This window comes from Mytilus trossulus, chromosome 7 (genome assembly GCF_036588685.1).
Source record: "Mytilus trossulus isolate FHL-02 chromosome 7, PNRI_Mtr1.1.1.hap1, whole genome shotgun sequence".
Classification (NCBI taxonomy): Eukaryota; Metazoa; Mollusca; class Bivalvia; order Mytilida; family Mytilidae; genus Mytilus; species Mytilus trossulus.
This window is the reverse complement of record NC_086379.1, coordinates 25,822,275-25,842,698: the sequence shown is the minus strand read 5'-3', so window position 1 is coordinate 25,842,698 and position 20,424 is coordinate 25,822,275. Positions and strand designations below refer to the sequence as shown.

The window sequence follows — 20,424 nt, the reverse complement described above, 5'->3', positions numbered from 1 at the left end:
AAATACTACATACATAAGCTCTATAGAACTTTTTGCCAACATAAATGTAAATAGCAAAGAGAAAACTGTCTGTGTTGTCTGACACTGGGAATAGTTTTTGCTGGACCAAATAAATTCAACTGTTGATTTTGGTTTTTAACTAGAAAAAGTAGAAGTTAATGTGATTGGGTTATCTGAACAGCCTTCATTTAATTTATCTCAATCAAGTACAAAAATGGAGCAATGATTGGAGAATGAAACTTAGCATTCAAAAAACAGAGTACAGTATTTTCAGTAAAGAAAAAAATAAAGTCCAAAATATCAAACTAAAGCTTGGAAACACAATTCTAAAATACAACCCTAATCCAGTTATACTTGGATTAAAATTGGATGAACAACTAAATTTCAATAGTCACATAGAATATACAGTAAAGAAAGCCAAAAGATCTTTAGGAATTATAAGAGAAATCAAGGGAATAGCATTAATACCAACAAAGACACTTATTCAAATATATATGACAGCTTAGTATGTTCAATTTTTAATTATGCTAGTAGTATTTGGCAATCCAGCACTTCAAGTCATCTGGACAAATTAAATGAAAAACAAATAAAAGGGTTAGCATTGTGTTTAGATCTACCATCTCAATCATCCCTTGAAGCATTAGAAGTACTTAGTGGAACATTATCAATAGATTTAAAAAGAGAGGAAATGGCCATCAGAGAGTTAGGAAAAATTAATTCTTATAGTAATAATGTCCCAATTAAAAGAAAATTTGAAATTTTGAAAGAGGAGAAAAATCCAGAAAAATTCATATCACCATTAGCATGATTAGGAAAAATGTATCAACAAACTGAAGATATGAAAGATACAGAATTGGTTGATATAAACAAGATAGAACCGCAATATGAATGCCAAGGTCTAGTATCAGTCATTAGAGCCCCTGACTACTGGCCTAACATAGGCAGCTCAAAATCCAGAACAACAGCCCAAATAGAGGAAGGAAAACAAATCATCTCGGAACAACTCCAATCTCAAACACCAAACACAGCAGTTGCTTTTACAGATGGGTCATGTTTGGGAAATCCAGGCCCCTGCTGTGCAGGAGCTATAACTTACATTAATGATTAAGAAGAAAAATTAAAAAGACCTGTCTCTAACAAAGGATCAATCTTGCTAGCTGACATGCCAACATAAAAGGAAATGACGAGGCAGACTCCCTGGCAAAAGAAGCTGCAAAAGAAGCAGAAACACTAGCAGTTGATGACATAGTGTTTACAAAACAAGATGTAAAAAAAGCAGCTAGAAATTCTGTTACAAAAAAATGGCAACACCTATGGGAAAATAGTGATACGTACTGGACGTCATTATTTCAGATTTCATCCTGAAGTTAAAAATAAAGTTAAAAAAGACTTCCTGTCAAAAAAAATGTACAACATAATCAACAGTTTACGAACAGGTTATTCTAAATTAAATGCATACCAATTTATAATAAACCAGCACATCAACTCGGAAACCTGTGATCACTGCAAACAAAAAGAAAATGTACAACACTACCTTTTTGAATGTGACCTGTATTCAGATACCAGAGACAAATTATTTCATCAAATATACTTCATAACAGGACAAATTCCAACAGATCTAGACAATTTATTAACAATCAATTTGCCAAATGCAGAAAATATCAATCAACTATTAGTGGAGTACATAGAGGAAACAAACCGTTTTAGTGGATAATTTGATACAAATATCTTTAAATTTTTTATATTTTTAATTTTTCATGCCATTTCAATAACCTAATAAACCATTTTTTAAATTTATTTCACTTCATACAATAATTCTATAATATTTTTAAAGCACCACCTACAATATATAAGTACAAAGGGGAAACTACATTAGTGATAATTATTTTACAAGAGAGGATAATTTACAAGAAAGATTACTCTGTCATCACGACAAAGATTGAAGATTTAATTTATAAAAAACAAAACTTCTTCTTTTTCCATACATGTATACCATCATCAGTTCAGAACATGCAGAACTTCAGACCAAAGGCACTTCTTTCTATCCATTGGAAGACCCACTATCAACGTACATTTACTCATAAATGTACGTTGATAGGAATCCATGACAAGTCGCCCCACTGGCAAGTCGCCCCACACCTAATCGCCCCACTTTTGTACCAACTCGCCCCACTTTAAAAAAAACGCCCTCACCTGGATCACCAACTCGCCCCACTTTTTAAAAAAATCGCCCCACTTGTGAAATGTGTTAAATACCGTTAATATTACTCCTGAAAACTCGCCCCACTGAATGGAAAACGATAAAATCTAGATTAACATATTATTAACCAGGATGAATTTAGTAAAGCCAACTCGCCCCACTTATGGAAAAAGATGTTATTCCATGAATATTACTCCTGCCAACTCACCCCACTTAAAAGAAAACGATAATATCTAGATTTATATTATATTATTAACCAGATTAAATGTAGTAATGTCAACTCGCCCAACTTATGGAAAAAGATGGTATCCCGTTGTATTTAAGTTAAATTCCGTGAATATTACTCCTGCCAACTCGCCCCACTTATGGAAAAAGATGCTATCCCATTGAAAACCTTATAGAAACTTCTTATATTATTCCTTTTTTTTTTAAATATAGCAGTAAGAAGTGAGTATTAATATTTCGGTAACGTGAATGTCAACTTGCCCCACTTATGAATAGTACAAGTAATATGAATAGAGTTAAAGGCTACCAACTAGCCCCACTTACGAATAAAATAATTAAACTGAAATATGTGTTGACTTTTTGGAATGTTTGAAATGCTTCCATTTTTTTTGTTCTTTTCTTCTGCATAATTGAAATAAAACAGATAGAAGGTTAGGAACAGCATTTTTGTGACGTGTTTGTCATGGTAAATATATGCAATTTTCTATAAAATAAGTCAAGAATCATGTGTGTTTACATGTTAATCTAAATATTATGGGGACGAAGTCCCCAATAACAGTAGAAAATTCAATAAAAAAAAAAAATCTGGAATTTTTTTTATGTCATGTTTTGAAATCCCGGACCAGCGCAGAAATATACAATGCACTTCCTTTTTCCGGTCTCTTTGTATGAATCTTTGAGTAAAATATATTATCAGTCTAGTATAAATAGAAAGGAACGCAATATCAATTTCATTTTAAATAATTCCTTGATATGAAAAAACGTTACCTGATGATAGCGTTTCTTTGTAAACAAAATCACAACTAAAATCCCTAACAACAGAACCAAAATCGGAAACGTTACAGTATTTCCGTTTCTTTTTCTTAGCAAATATTTTTCAGTTACAAAAAAATAATTCGTACAGACTTCGTCCCCATTTACAGGTAATGCCTGCCTCATATTACCGTTTTCCATTAAGTGGGGCGAGTTGGCAATAACAGTAGAAAATTCAATAAAAAAAAATTCGGGAAAATTTCCCGAATTTTTCATTGTACTAATGAACTCAAAATCGTTCAATTTTTTTTATGTCATGTTTTGAAATCCCGGACCTGCGCAGAAATCTACAATGTACTTCCTTTTTCCGGTCTTGTTTGTATGAATCTTTGAGTAAAATATTTATTTATCAGTCTAGTATAAATAGGAAGGAACGCAATACCAATTTCATTTTTTAAAATAATTCCTTGATATGAAAAAAACGTTAACTGATGATAGCTTTTTTTTGTTTACATTGCATATGACGTCATAACTAAAATAACGTCACGACTTAAATCCCTAACAACAGAACCAAAATCGGAGGTGTGACGGTATTTCCGTTTCTCTTTTTTAACAAATATTTAAGTAACAAAAAAATAATTCATACAGACTTCGTCCCCATTTACAGGTAATGCCTGCCTCATATTATTATATATAGGGCCCTTTAATTAATTGGAAATAAAATATTCTTATTATTAAACATGATTTAACCAAATTCACATGTGGGGCGAGTTGGTGATCCAGGTTGGGGCGTTTTTTTTTTAAAGTGGGGCGATTAGGTGTGGGGCGACTTGCCAATGGATAGAAACAAGTGCCTGTGCTTCAGACCACCATCTGGTGAATTTTCGAACGAACTCGTTTCTTACTAAAAATTCGTCATTTGTTTACCTAAATATATTTGTAAATTTATAACAAATGATCAGCAAATTGATCCAAAAAGAGTACTTTTCTTTGGTTCTTCAGTTCCTCTGTGTGTGTAATTTTTCTCAAAATAAACAAAGCTGGGTCATATTTGTTCTTGAACAAATTTCCATTATTCCTGCCTCAATCAAACATTTTAGTGATAAAAACAACTGGTACAAACTTTTGTTCTGTTTTAGGTAGTGTTGCACTATATTTAGCAATATCAGGGGACCAGATTTAACTGAAAGAAAAGAAATGGCGACATCGAAGGGTGCAAATACGTATAATCGACAAAACTGGGAAGATTCTGTATGTTTTAAAGACAATTTCACTGCATATTATCTTTACACGTGACAAACAGTCTCTATGGAAAAGTTTATCTATTCCTAACTTAGTTTATTGTGGCACATTCTCTGTCAGACTCTGAGGAATGAAAAAAAATATCCAAAAAAGTTTATAATTTTCTGTAACAGAAAATGCATTAACAATCTAATTATCTATTCCTGTCATCCCTTAAAGCTTTTGCAGATTTTTCTGTAAGAGTTAAATTTGTTGTGTAAATATGGCCATAAAGGTGATAAAATAAAATTGAGAACATGTGAGAATGGAGAAAAAATATGGGAATGACATGTGTCTAATTATGCAAGGAGATAGTCCGAGGTTCCTCTGCCATCTGACGGCTGTTTTGTCAGACAAGCTGGGGCCGTGGGACTTTAGAGCTTGACCCATATCAAAAAGTGGATATTTGCCAACCCAAAATAGATGTGCTGCCTCCTCGCTTCTGGAGCCGACTGAGGCACAGGCGCTTGGGTCTATGATACAGATTTTTTTTTATTTTTTTTTTTATTAAAATATTCAATTTTCTATATCTATAATACATATCTATCACTTCTGTGCATGTCTCAACTAGTTTCGAGTGATTTAAACGACCCAGAGAAAATACCAAATTTTACTATCCATACTAAGAAACAAAAAGGCAACTAACTCGACGCCATTTTTCTGCTATCTATAAATAAATAGATTGACCTACCTGGATTCCCCAACGATTTCTCTGGGAAAACGTGCCTTCCTTGCCGTCAGATCGCACACATCGTTGATATTTATCAAATTGGTATTGTCCGTAACATTTTTAGTCCATCTCCAGCATATAATAAAAAGATTTTAACTATTTTGACTAATTTCAAATTTACGTGCCCGGAAGTTGACTGTTTTTCCCGAACTTTTGTTAAAGGGAAGTAATATTTTCCCGGACTTTTTCGGAACATCTCTCCAAGTACGTAGAAAAATAACAAAGTGATACGATGACTTCCGAACTAATACTATATGTTAACAAACAGATATGATGAACAACGAACAAAACCAAGCCCCTAATTTGATTGTGAGTAGGTCATTAACTTTTAATTTTTAAAAATCACAGAGTTTCGATTATTTTGTTAGAAAGGGGAAAGTTCTACAAAATTTAGAAATATTGCCCCCCCCCTTTTTTTTTTACTTCAGTTAACATGACCCATGTTTTGTAATAATTAAAAAAAAGTCAATAACATTTTAGTGTAAAGAAAATATTAGTAAATTTCCTTGCATCCCCCCCCCCCCTCTTTTCTACCAAATATATAAAAAATATCAGATCAAATGGTTAATGGCTTATTTTTTTTTTAATTCCTCTCATAAGTCAATTTTGTGTCAGTATTTGTATATCCATAAATTATCATGAATCAACGTTTTTATGAGTAACTTCCTTTGGTTGAATTGTCATCATTTCATACTGAATATGAAGATTCTTTTCCGGCAACTATTGGAAATTTGCGCCTTTTTGGTAAAAGTTCGGAAGTCATCGTATCACTTTGTTATTTTTCTACGTACTTGGAGAGATGTTCCGAAAAAGTCCGGGAAAATATTACTTCCCTTTAACAAAAGTTCGGGAAAAACAGTCAACTTCCGGGCACGTAAATTTGAAATTAGTCAAAATAGTTAAAATCTTTTTATTATATGCTGGAGATGGACTAAATATGTTACGGACAATACCAATTTGATAAATATCAACGATGTGTGCGATCTGACGGCAAGGAAGGCACGTTTTCCCAGAGAAATCGTTGGGGAATCCAGGTAGGTCAATCTATTTATTTATAGATAGCAGAAAAATGGCGTCGAGTTAGTTGCCTTTTTGTTTCTTAGTATGGATAGTAAAATTTGGTATTTTCTCTGGGTCGTTTAAATCACTCGAAACTAGTTGAGACATGCACAGAAGTGATAGATATGTATTATAGATATAGAAAATTGAATATTTTAATAAAAAAAAAAAAAAAAAAAAAAATCTGTATCATAGACCCAAGCGCCTGTGGACTGAGGGCCTAGGAATTATTTTAATCGGGCTTCAATCTCTTCATTTTTCATTTAATTTCATATATGTAAGTTTTACCTTCCTGCCAACCCTTTATTTTCTGATAATTAGACAGTTTTCACAGTGACCTACAATTTCTGCATCTTTCCTTTCATTTCTAAAAATTTTCATGTGACCACAAGAAAACAGCGCAAACGACCATAATGTAACACCTCGTTCATTTACGATGCAATTTACCTAAATGTCAGAGAGCTTCTGATTGTTATCGTGGTCGGAACTAAATGCTAATTACCGATCTCCTGTAAAGGAGGTAAAAACATGTGGTTGCTTCTAAATGTTAAACATCGATCTCCTACAAAGGAGGTAAAAAAATATAGATATTTGCATATTTGAGTCTCGAGGCCACGAACTCTCTCGTAACTTGACATCCATTTGAAAGTGAAAGTCAAAATGCATAAATCGATTGGTCTCTGAAAACTGTTAAAATAAAGAAAAATAAAGGTTGGCAGGTAGGTGAAACTTACATAAATGAAGAGATAAATGAAAAAGGAAGAGATTGAAGCCCGATTTATATAATTCCAAGGCCCTTAGTCGGCCCCAGAAGCGAGGAGGCAGCGCATCTATTTTGGGTGGGCAAATATCCACTTTTTGATATGGGACAAGGTCTGACGTCCCACGGCCCCAGCTTGTCTGGCAAAACAGCCGTCCGACGTCAGAGTAATCTCAGACTAGCAAGGAGACAACAGCCCGATCATAGAACAGACAACAGCAGAAGGTCACCAACAGGTCTTCAATGCAGTGAGAAAGTCCCACACATGAAGACATAGCTGGCCCCTAAACAAATATCTAAACTAGTTCAGTGATAATGGACATCATATTAACTCCGAATTATACACAAGAAACTAAAATTAAAATTCATACAAAACTAACAAAGGCCAGAGGCCCTTTTAAGGCTTGACTTGGGACAGGTGCAAAAATATCATGGGGTTAAACATGTTTCTTGAGATTTCAACCCTCCCCTAAACCACTAGCCAATGTAGAAAAGTAAACACATTACAATATATTATGCACAGTAAAATTCAGTTCAAGAGAAGTCTTGAGTTGGATGTCAGAATAGGTAACAAAGGAAACAAAGCAAAATGACAATGATACTAAGATTATCAAAAGACAACTGGTAGTTACTGACATGACAGTTCCAGACCTCAATTACAGCTTTTACATTAATGCTAGCAAGACAAATCTTTGTTTGACTTGCTTGCTTTGCTTGTTTCAATGTTTGTTCAAGCATGGCAATTAAGATAGGCAGGGCTTCAGCTTGTATACGTCATACTTAAATTTTATTGGACGTTATGTTTGAAGTTAATGACAGTCACTATAAATTTTAAAACATCACAAGATGACAAATATAAAGCGCAATCGTAGAAATGGACGCCAAAAAATTGTATTTGTTTTTTTCTCGAAGATATGCATTATTGCGCACTGTGGATTAATTTTTGCTTGTAAACCTTAAAACTGACTTTTCTTTGTTTATAGAGAAGGCGATAAGTGCTTTCTGTTATGTTTACTTTAGGAAGCTACCATTTGATTTGTAGGGGGGGGGGGGGGGGAGGGGCTAGGATGAAAAGTTTTGTCCTGCCTTTTTTTTAAGCTGTAATCTCTGTCCTGCCTTTTTATTTTTCAATCTGTGCGGTCCTGCCTTTTTTTTTTTAGTTTATCCTGACTTTTTTTTACCTAAATTGTCGTCCTGACTACTTTTTTTTGCAAGTGTCTCATCCTGCCTTTTTTTTTACTCAAAACTCCTGTCCTGCCTATTTTTTTTCAAATTTCATCCTAGCCCCCCCATGAAAATCAAATGGTAGCTCCCTCAGTAAGAAATTTTTTAAAAGTGAATAGAAACAAATAAAATAACAATTTTTTTCTCAAATACGAGTGTTTTATTGTAAAAAAAACAACCATTTGCAAAAGTTTTTAATTTATCTTTTACATAGTTAAGCAGAACAGTTAGATATCAAGTCGACGACATGGTTTAACTTATCTATCAAGTTGGATGAAGAAAATACTTCCTTTTTTTTTAATCAATACGGACGGAGAACATATCAATCTGTAAGTTTACTTATTTCCGTGTCCGTCCTTCCATTACGTGATCATTCAAGAAAAAATCAAAAAATTGGTAACAATTGTATCAAAAAGAGAAAATCGAGCGAACCTTCTTATGTTAGGGTGTGTTTGAGATGAATAATTTGTCTAAAAACGCACAAAGGAAGAACATTTGATACATCATCTCGCTTCAGATTCTATCATTTTTGTCGAGCCTTCGACTTTAGTCGAAAAAGCGAGACTAAGCGATCCTACATTCCGTCGTCGTCGGCGGCGGCGTCGTCAACAAATATTCACTCTGTGGTTAAAGTTTTTGAAATTTTAATAACTTTCTTAAACTATACTGGATTTCTACCAAACTGGGACAGAAGCTTGTTTATGATCATAAGATAGTATCCAGATGTAAATTTTGTAAAAATAAAATTCCACTTTTTCCGTATTTTGCTTAAAAATGGACTTAGTTTTTTCTGCAGGGAAACATAACATTCACTCTGTGGTTAATGTTTTTAGAATTTTAATAACTTTCTTAAACTATCCTGGGTTTGTACCAAACTTGGACAGAAGCTTGTTTATGATCATAAGATAGTATCCAGAAGTAAATTTTGTAAAAAAAATAATCCATTTTTTCCATATTTTATTTTTAAATGAACTTAGTTTTTCTGCGGGGAAACATTACATTCACTCTGTGGTTAAAGTTTTTAAAATTCTAATAACTTTCTTAAACTACCATGGGTTTGTACCAAACTTGGACAGAAGCTTATTTATGATCATAAGATAGTATTCCTAAGTAAATTTTGAAAACAATTACTTCATTTTTTCTGTAATTAACTTTTAAATGGACTTAGATTTTCTTCCAATTAACATTACATACAGTCTGCAGTTAAAGTTTTCAAAACATTTATTAGATTCATTAACTATCCTAGATTCTTACCAAACTTGGACACAAGCTTCTTACAATCAAAAGATAGTATCAAGAGGAATATTTTTATTGATTTTTTTCCTCATTTTTGTTGAGCCTGCGATTTACAGCAAAAGTAGGCGAGACACTGGGTTCCGCGGAACCCTTACAAATTTTTATATAGCAAAGCTACAGGTTGACTTTATAACATAAAAAAATCACATTACTAAAAGATGAAATATATGGGTCAAATGAAATACCTATGTAATGAATCACTAAATCAGAGTAGGTGTGTTCGAATAGTTATTTTGCTTTTCTAAAATTTAAAGTACTTGACGACAGTCTTTTCAGTTGGATGATGAAAATGCATATCTTCGAGAAAAAAAACAACATTTTTTTGGCTTCCATTTCTACGATTGCGCTTTATATTTGTCATCCTGTGATGTTTTAGAATTTAGTGTCCTTAACTTCAAACAAAACCGTCCAATAGAATTTAAGTATGATGTATACAAAGCTGAAGCCCCGCCTATCTTAATTGCCATGCTTGAGCAAACATTGATACAAGCAAAGCAAGCAAGCTAAACAGATATTTGTCTTGCTAGCATTAATGTATTAGCTGCAAACTGATTCAAAGATTACTTGTATGTCTTCATCATATCAAACTTTGTTGAATTCAAGACCATCTCAATGTCATTTCTATCAAAAAATGGTACAATGCAGTTAGTTACATTAATTAATACAATGTATCTAAAAGAGTGATGAACAACCAGGAATGTATTCCATAAATGTTATGTAGATTAAATGATTAACATTTCATATACAAAATTAATACGATATAATTTATTTGCAGGAATTCCCAATCCTTTGTCAGACATGTCTTGGTGATAACCCATACATAAGAATGGTAAGTCAAGTAATATTATACTTATAGAATTCCCAATCCTTTGTCAGACATGTTTTGAATTGGTGATAACCCATACATAAGAATGGTAAGTCAAGTAATACAGTACAGTTCAAGAGTACCAACTCTCCCACACCCTACACCGAGGAAAATGCCGGAGCCACTCCGACAAACTCCGATATTCCTCCCAAAATGTTGGGAGGAATTTGGGAGTAATCTCTCCCAAAATCAGGTAAATGTTTATTGTGATAACGAGCTCACTCTCTACACCGAGGAATTAATTGCCCTTATCCTACTTTGATCTATACCGGCACAAGACTGAATGGGTAATTGGATTACCTGACAGGTAAAGGTTGAAGTAATAAAGAGTTATATTTCCGGTCTACTGTACCAGTTTAAGTGTCAAACAGGTGTATAATTTTAAATGTCTTTTATCATGTTTATACTAATTAAATTTCATTTGTGGTAATAAAAACTAAAGTCAAAATATTTTCGTATTTTTTGTTAGCCCATCTAAAAATATCTTAACCTTAATGTACTTGCTTTTAAAAAAAAACGATTATAAAATATAGCGGAATATGTGAAAAACAAAATATTCTACTTCAAAGTTAAAGTCTTTATTTAAAAATTATAAGTCTAAAAGTTTTATATATGCAAGTAAAAAGGAAAATTTATTCACCATTCATTAGACAAAATGATTGCCCCGTATTAATTGTGTAAATCTACGGCATTTTCTTTTTACGATTATCTAATTGCTGGAATGAATAAAAGATTTAAAAGCAAAATGTTGTTGTTAATTCTTTCAATTGTATTTAAGTTTTATAAAAAATGAAAACTACTTAATTTTGACCTCGATGTCTTCACCAGTAAATTAATATTTTATTTACGAAATGAGCATACTTGTGTAAAAATAACCGGAAACTTTCGCGAAATTAATCTGAGCAGTTAAATAAAATTACGTGTTTGAAAGTTTTGTATATTCAAGTAAAAAGGAAAATATTATTCACCATTCGTTATGCTTAACAATTACGGCATTTTCGTTTTACGATTTGTTGGCAGTACAGCAGAATAATAATACATTTCCGTTACAACAGGAATACTTTCAGCTGCATTAATTCGTCTTTGTTTAATATTAACTTTCGCACAATGAATGTAAATTTGTGTATTTTCAACAAAAGATTTTAAAAACAATTATTTGCCGTGCGAAGACAATTCCACGATACACATCTCAGTTATCAACAGTTTGGGTTGAACTTGAACTTGACTTACTTAACAATGTTAAATGCTAAAAATAGTTAACATCAATGTTATCCACAGCACGAGTTTTTTAAAGGGCGGGAAAAAATATCGCGTACTAGTAAACTCAGGTGACCTTTCTGGCCGACCGTGGGAAAGTCCATTCAAGGTTTCTAAAGTTGCAGAACGACATTTTTGTGCAATCGTATTGAGGCTCCAGAAGGTCCTTTTACAATTGATTTATCGGGAAAATATAATTCTTATCCGAATAAACGTGAACACATTTTTAACTATTTGAATTTTAATGTTTTATCTTTCAAAAAAGAAAGTACATTAGTTATATGTCCATGGTCAATAATATAGATTTACAGTTGGTGATGTATTAATTGAAATTATGATGGAAATTGTCCGGGGTAACTGATTGTATTCAAATGACAACAATCATGATAATACAATAAAGAAATGCCAATTGTAGGCGGTTGGGAAATTTTGAAAATAAAATGATGACTGATTTAACTGGAATAGAACATTATGATGGGCAATTATGAGGTTTGATAAATTTTATTAATAATTAAAGGATTAGTGACCTAGCTATCGGATAGCGATAAGCGGATTACTTATCATCACAACTTTGAACATCTTTTGTAAACGTAAAATGATTGAGCGTCATAAACTTGTCAAACACCGGTAGAATTATAGTACATTTATAATATAATTAATGTGAAAATATTTTTCACTTTCCAAATTCAAATGACGAAATTGATATAAATACTTTCGTCAATTTGAAAACCGTTCCGTAAAATGCGAAAATGACGAGCACTATCAATATCACTTGAAATTATTTCCTTTGTCAACAGAGTTGTCATTTAACAGTTTCTGTTCGTAATTTGAATTATTCAAGTCTGTATAAATGTACCGAGGTGGTGAAACATTATATTTTACATTGCTCAATAAATTAAGTTTACTTGATGATCCGATGAATCGGGTTACCGAAAAAAAACATGATTTTATTAGCCAGTTGATTTTTTAATAATGAACAATTAATGCGCTGATATTGCTTATTGAATAAGTTATAAAAGAAACTAATTGTGGCAAAATCGTCCTTGCTGAAAGAACACAATGTATGACCTGACCGGACTGTAATAGAAACACAAAATAACAATTTTCTTCATACTTTTTCGTATGTACGTTCTATTTTAAAGATAAAAACATAAGACACAAATATAAAAGATCATAATTATCTTATTCTAAATGATATTGTCACATCTTTATCTGTCAAAGAAAGGAAAACATTTGTTCAATTTATAATACCGCGATTTTAAAGCACACCTGTGCAACCAAGATCGATTAAATGTTCAAAGGTAAATTATCTGGGTAATCCAATTATGTTGTCACACGTCGTTAATTTGAAGTATATCCGATGGGCAATAAAACAATTAACAGCCACGCGGTGTTGGGAGAGAATCTTTGGAGGATTTTAGGAGTGAAATCCGCGGTACTCGGTGTGATTCCGAGAAACACGGAAATCGGAGAAAAAAGTTATCGAATCGATATTTTTGAAGAGTACTGTATTATACTTATAGAAACTTTTTTTGCCTTCATTGGAAAAAAAAAGAACTGATCTGTGTGTTTTAATGACATTGACTTTCTTTAAAGCCCTCACATTTTAAGTGAGGTTTGAGCTGCTCAATTATTAGTTTTCTGTCTATGCTATTGATGTTTCGTTTATGTTTTCTGGTGATGAAATCAATGATGTCAGTCATTTTTTACACAATTTTTTAACTGCCCCTTGATATATTGTATCATCTTATTCTTCTGGCAAAAAAATGTATAAACTGCATTCCATCTTATTCTTATTTACAGATGAAAGAAAAGTATGGAAAGGAATGTAAGATTTGTGTCCGACCTTTCACAGTATTCAGGTGGTGTCCCGGAGCAAGGATGAGATACAAGAAGACTGAAGTTTGTCAGACATGTTCAAAAATTAAAAATATTTGTCAGACCTGTCTGCTTGATTTAGAATATGGTAATTATAATAATGATCATTTAATTCACAGGCCCAGTGTTTTCCTCAGGACCTTAAAGCACTTTGGTACCCTGGTTCTATATTCTGTACCATGATGTTATTTTGGATGATTTTATAATAGAATGCATAGGGGCCATGTTTGGAAAACCAGTGCTATGTTGATTTCCATGGTGCTATATGAAAGTTCTTGGGAAACACTGAGGCTATGTCTCAACATTTTAAACATCTTTTGTACACTAGTAGGGTAAAACAGATGGAATCCGCCTGTGTAACAAGTAGGTTTTACACAGTTTTAAATTCAGAAATTATTGCGAGGTTTTATTATTGCGAATAATGCGACTGAGTTGTAAACGCAATAATTAAAACTCGCATTTTGTAATATTTTAACTGAATTAAGCATGTCATTGACTTTTTCTCAAAATCGTAAAAATTAAAATCACATTCCAGTGTAAAATGACAAAATCGCAATAATAAATGCACGCAATAATTTCTGAATTTACAGTAACTAGTCCTTTAATTTCATGAGAATTCGTTTCATTTTCAGGGAAAACATCTTTTATAGATATGCAATGTTCAAAATTGTTTGAACATATAACTTTTTTCACAATTGAATCATTTAAAAATGATTTCTTAATGTTAGTTTATTTTAACTTTTTCCTAAACAAAACATTGGTCTGATACATCTGTATTTGTCCATTAAATCTAAGTTTGACACAGTCCTTGAGTTACCACTACCTATATTTAACATTTTTAAGTATATATAACAGTTCCAGGATGTAAAAAGTAGCATAAATTAGTTTTTTGTTTACAAGTTAATGTAAAACATAGTGTACTATTAGTTTGTTGTTTACAGGTTTACCAGTACAGGTTAGAGATGCAGCATTGAAGATACAGGACAACATGCCTAAATCTGATGTCAACAAGGAATTTTATACACAGAATATGGAGGACAAAGTAAGACAATGTGACAGATTTTTTTTCCCTACATGTATAATGACTAGTGATGTATAATTGGACAACTGTTTGCCCTTGTCGTAAGCAGAGGGGGCTTTAAGTTTTACCCTTGTCTGTCTGTAAAATTGAGAATGGAAATGGGGAATGTGTCAAAGAGACAACAACCCGACCATAGAACAGACAACAGCAGAAGGTCATACATACATAAGTCTCAATAATGCTTTCTGCTCTTTAATTTGAGTTTAGGTCAACCATATATTATGAAACTTATATGCTAAATACCACAAAACACAGATCACATGCAGATCAAGTTTGAATTTTGGTAGTGTCATTTTAACCGTTCTAGAGTTATGCCCCTTTATGAATGGAAAAATTGCTAAATTTTTAGTTTTCATTTAACCAAATGTATGAAACTTACACGCAATCCTTGTTATCACAAGATACATAAAAATTTGAATTTTGGTAGCATCACTCTAACCATTCAAGAGTTATTTCCCTTTATAAATGGAAAAATTGGATTTCATTCTCTTTCTTGAGTTTGCGTCAACCATATATTATGAAACTTATACACAATGCTTAACACATCTAAACACAGATCAAGTTTGAATTTTGGTGGGGTCACTTTAACAATTCAAGAGTTATGCCCCTTTATAAGTGGAAAACAATGCAAAAATTTTAGTTGCCGTTCTCTGACTCTCAACCAAATTTTATGAAACTTATACACAATGCTTTTTTCCACAAAATACAGATCAATATGAATTTTAGTGGCAACACTTTTATCATTATTAAGTTTAAAAATCAAAAATTGGCAAAATTTTTAGTTTCCGTTCTATAACTTATAAAGTTTGTCCTAACCAAACATTATTAGACCTACCCAAAATACTTATTACCACAAAACTCAGAATAAGCACAAATTTGGGTAGGGTCACTTTAATCATTCTTGAGTTATGTTCCTTTATAATGTTGTATGCAAGCAGGGGCATCATCTATGTCCACTGGGGGACACATTCTCCATTTATTTATTTAACCTTTAGAACAATTTGATATTATTTGTTTCAATTGAGAATTTTAAAAAGTACTTGATACATTTTTTTTTATATATTATAAATGATGTAAGTACCTGTAGAAAATTGGTGGTCCCTAAAATTGTTAATGATGTTTGCTACAAAGCAGTTATTAATACATAATTGTGAGTTAAAAAAAGTCAACTCTTCCATTTCTGAAATAATCTTTTATATAGAAAAAAATTAAAAGATTGAAGAAAAATAAATAGACAACAGTTTGTATGTAGGTTATACCGACATGTGAATGGTTAATTGATTAAACTGAAAATCAAATTCTTGACGAGAATGATCTTGTTCTTTTCAGATGGCACAAGATGGTTTAAATTCATCAAGTGCTTTAGGTAAAGCAATGGCTCCTAGTGATATGTTGTTAAAGTTAGCTAGAACTACACCCTATTACAAGAGAAACAGACCACATATTTGTTCATTCTGGGTCAAAGGTGAATGTAAAAGAGGAGAAGAATGCCCATACAGGTTTGTAATTTAAGTAATTGTTAAAGATCATAATCTTAGTTTTGCAGCATTATTATTGAAAATTTTGGCACACTACTAAGTGTCTACTCATTAGTTAGATTTTCTTAAAATTATGAAGAAAATAAATATCAAAAGCTGGAGATCAAATGTATCAGACTTTCATTCTGTTAAGATAAATAAATGGCTCCCCCTGGTAGGGTTACCCATGTCCGTCCTTCCTACATACATATTGAAATTGGTTTTCATGTTCTTTAACTTGAGTTTGCCTCAACCAAATATTATAAAAATAATTCACAATGCTAATTACCACAAATCACAGATGAATTTCGAATTTAGGTGGCATCACTTTTACTGTTTAAGAGTTTTGACCCTTTACAAATTTGAAAAAATGGCGATAAAATAGTTTTCTGCTCTAACTTCAGTTTGCCTCTACCAAATGTTACGAAACATATGCATAATGCTTATTACCACAACTCTTAGATCAATTTCAAATTTTGGTGCCATCACTTTAACAGTTGTTGAGTTGTATCCCTTTCTAATGTTATATGCAAGTTAGTACCAGAAGTCATTATATGTCAGAAGGGGCCTCGAGGGCAGAGTGGTCTTAGTAGTTACTACTGTAATCACTAGCCAGTAAACACTGAGGCGAATTGACTAGGATTGTCAGTTTTCCTATCGAAAGTCATGGGTTTCTCCCAGCACTACCGCTTCCTTCACCTATCAAAATTGGTCACATTAAAATAGACTAAAAGTTGAGTTCAAAGTGGCGTTAAAACACAAAAAATCCAATATATGTCAGACACAATATCTTATAGCAAGGGAATCTGTCATGTTGTAAGTTTTATAAGCAACATTTTTAAATCAACACTGAAATGTATATAATTTCTATTTACAGATATACAACAAACCAGCAAACCCTCATGATATATTTGCTGATCAGAACATAAAAGATAGATTTTATATTTGTTTATTTTTATTGACACGACAAACCAACAGAACCTGATGATCCACTGGCTAATCAGAACATAACAGATAGATTTTATATTTGTTTATTTTACAGACATGACAAACCAACAGACGTTGAAGATCAACTTGCTGATCAGATCATACAAGATAGATTTTATAACTGTTAATTTTACAGACATGAAGAACCAACAGACGTTGGAGATCAACTTGCTGATCAGAACATAAAAGATAGATTTTATATTTGTTTATTTTACAGACACGACAAACCAACAGACACTGATGATCCACTTGCTGATCAGAACATAAAAGATAGATTTTATATTTGTTTATTTTACATACATGACAAACCAACAGATCCTGATGATCCACTTGCTGATCAGAACATAAAAGATAGATTTTATATTTGTTTATTTTACAGACACGACAAACCAACAGATCCTGATGATCCACTTGCTGATCAGAACATAAAAGATAGATTTTATGGTATGAATGACCCAGTGGCAGAAAAGTTAATGAGACGATACAGTGACATGCCTAAACTGACCCCTCCAGATGATAAAACTATTACTACATTATATGTAGGCAATCTAGGAGAAAAGATAGAAGAGTCAGAATTAAAGTAAGATTATCTTTCAGTTTATTGTATATACTTAAAAAATGTGTTGCAAATATCTTGATAATCATTTCAGTAGCATGTAATACATGGTAATACAAAAACTGTATTCCCAGATTCATCAAAAATTGTTGAAAAAACTCAATAAAATAATGTAGTTTTGCCCATAATTCATAAAAAAAAATATTATCTGAACAACTTTGTTTATAGGTGGTGCCAGAAATTGCAATTTTTTAAGGCAATATTTTCTGATTTTTCTGGTGAGGAAATAAAAGTAAAAAAATATGGTATGAAATCAGTGGTAATTTGAAACAGTGGTTAATTAGAATAATAATTGAGAATTTTTTTTTGCAGAGACCAATTCTACCAGTTTGGTGAGATAAGGTCTGTCAATATTGTCACTAAACAACAATGTGCATTTGTACAGTTTACAACAAGGGCAGCCGCTGAAACAGCTGCAGAAAAATCATTTAACAAACTGATACTTGGAGGCAGAAGGCTGACAATAAAATGGGGAAAATCTCAGGCTCAACAAGGAGCTCCGGTGAAGAAAGATGGCGAGGAAGATGAAGCAGAGCTAGAACCTGTCCCAGGACTTCCAGGAGGTTGGTATTTATTCAGATATTGCTGCTAAAATTAAAATTAGGTTGATCAAGGAGATGTACTATGTATTATTATTCAGTGTTCTCCCTGGGGCATTTTAGCTTCTTGGTAATGTGATGCTATATTTCTGAAAGTGATGCTATCTGAATCGATTTTCTTATGGATGTGATGCTATAATTTTTAGAAACATAATGGTGTTTCAAATTTCTTTTTTTTTACCAGGATGCTATATGAAATATATGGGGAGAACACTGTGTATCTTATATTAATTAAGGAGTTTTACAATGTTTTAAAGAGTATAAGGAGTTAAATTGAAACTTTTCCCACTCAATAAAACGAAGTCCTCATTTATACAGAAAGAAAATCATGAAAAATAAAAATAAATACATTAATGTATTAAAAATCATCCTTTTTTTAACAATAGTTTCACTGGTTGCATTGATTTCAGCAAATACTTCTGTTAATTTGATTTGTGCAATATTTAATATCCCTCAGGTGATTTTTTTTAGAATTTTGGAATACAGAATACAAATCTCATATTAAACACTTAGAGCTTGAAGCATTTATGTTTATTGTTAATCTACAAATGTACCTGGTTGATGTGAAACTTATTTGATTTTTTTTTGTCTACTGAATTCTAAACTGTGGATTCATAAAAATTAGTACTGTAGGATTACAATATTTGTATATTTTGCTTCTTACAGCAGAACAATGAATTTAATAGTGCAACCAATTATTTGCTTATACTACAGAATTTTTATTTAATATTGTATTATTTCTATTTCCAGCTTTACCCTTGCCTCCAGAGGAGATTGTCCACAATAACAATTTCTTTAATTTAAATGGACCTCCACCGATGATGATGCCTCCTGTGCCACCACGACCACCGGGGGCGCCTAGAGGGCCACCACCTAACTTTGTACCATTCACATTCTTCAGGGGACCACCACCTCCAGGTTAGTTGGACATTTATTTGTCATACAAAAATATGGTGCTTATAATAGAAAAAAATCTTTTTTAATATTGTCTCCTGCAAGACAAAAGGGCCATACACTTAGAGAAAAAAATCTGTAATTTCTAACCCAGGTCATTTCGGAAGACTTACATTTATGTTTTAACTATAAATAAAATTTTCTAAACTTTTCTCTGTGTAATTTTATATTGAGTACTCTTTATTGCATAAAAACATGGTAATTGTAAATATTAGACGTGGTATGATTGCCAATTAATGTCAGTAAACGTTTACATTTGTTAGTAACAATTTACATTTATCAGTGACAATTTATATGTTAGTAACAAGTTACATTTGTCCATAACAATTAACATTTGTCAGTAACAATTTACATTTGTCAGTAACAATTTACATTTGTTAGTAACAAGTTACATGTACATTTGTCCATAACAACTATCATTTGTCAGAAACGTTTTCTTTTTGTCAGTTATACTTTGCAGTTTTCAGTAACAAATATATGAATAACTGTCTGTAACAATTTTCATTTTAAAGAAACAATTTACAATTATCAGATTTGATCAACATAAATAGTATGTGTATTCTTTCTTTCTAGGAATGAGACTTCCTCCACCTCCTCCTGGTATGATGCCAATGAGACCTCCCCTACATCATCAACAGCAGCAGCAACAACAACAGCAACAGAGGCACCAGTTACCTGTCCACTATCCATCACAAGATCCTACAAGAATGGGAGCAGTACCAGTTCAGAAAAACTGATATCCTGTCTGATTCAGAGTGAAGATTGGAACTTGTCAATTCAGAATTGTCATGTTATTTTGAATATTGAAGATAACAGTTGTTTTTAAAATCATTGTGTAATAAAAGAAATATCTGAATGTAAAATAGATTGTTTTATTGTAATTCATTATTGCCTGTCTTGGTGGACAAGCAAAGGGTAAGTCATGGTCTTTTGTGATTTCAGTTTAGTTTTTGTCTAGCCTGCAACTTTAGTTAATATCATAAACTATAAGCAATAGGTCTGCTACATTTGGTGTATGGAACGATTGTAAGGTGTACATGTCCAAACTAGCAGGTGTCCTCTGACCTTGAACTCATTTTCATGGGTCAGTGGTTATAGTGAAGTTTTTTTTGGTTTTTTTCTTTTCTAATACTGTATGCAAC

General features: G+C 32.3%; 2 protein-coding genes across 2 annotated transcripts in view; one reads left to right on the top strand and one right to left on the bottom strand.

Annotated features, from left to right (window-relative positions):
• Positions 1–4,247, bottom strand: part of LOC134724837 (WD repeat domain phosphoinositide-interacting protein 4-like) — a 30,552-nt gene extending 26,305 nt beyond the window's left edge. The window contains exon 1 of the mRNA XM_063588124.1: positions 4,106–4,247. The gene's annotated coding sequence lies outside the window, so the exon portion shown is untranslated. The remainder of the gene's footprint in view (positions 1–4,105) is intronic.
• A 70-nt stretch (positions 4,248–4,317) lies between these two features.
• LOC134724836 (pre-mRNA-splicing factor RBM22-like) lies at positions 4,318–20,147 on the top strand. Its single transcript, XM_063588123.1, has 9 exons — positions 4,318–4,429; positions 10,304–10,357; positions 13,454–13,616; positions 14,470–14,570; positions 15,939–16,108; positions 17,493–17,693; positions 18,042–18,292; positions 19,079–19,246; positions 19,856–20,147. The coding sequence occupies exons 1-9, from the start codon at positions 4,376–4,378 to the stop codon at positions 20,017–20,019; spliced, it is 1,326 nt and encodes a 441-aa protein (XP_063444193.1). The 5' UTR covers positions 4,318–4,375; the 3' UTR covers positions 20,020–20,147.
• Positions 20,148–20,424: the final 277 nt, after the last annotated feature.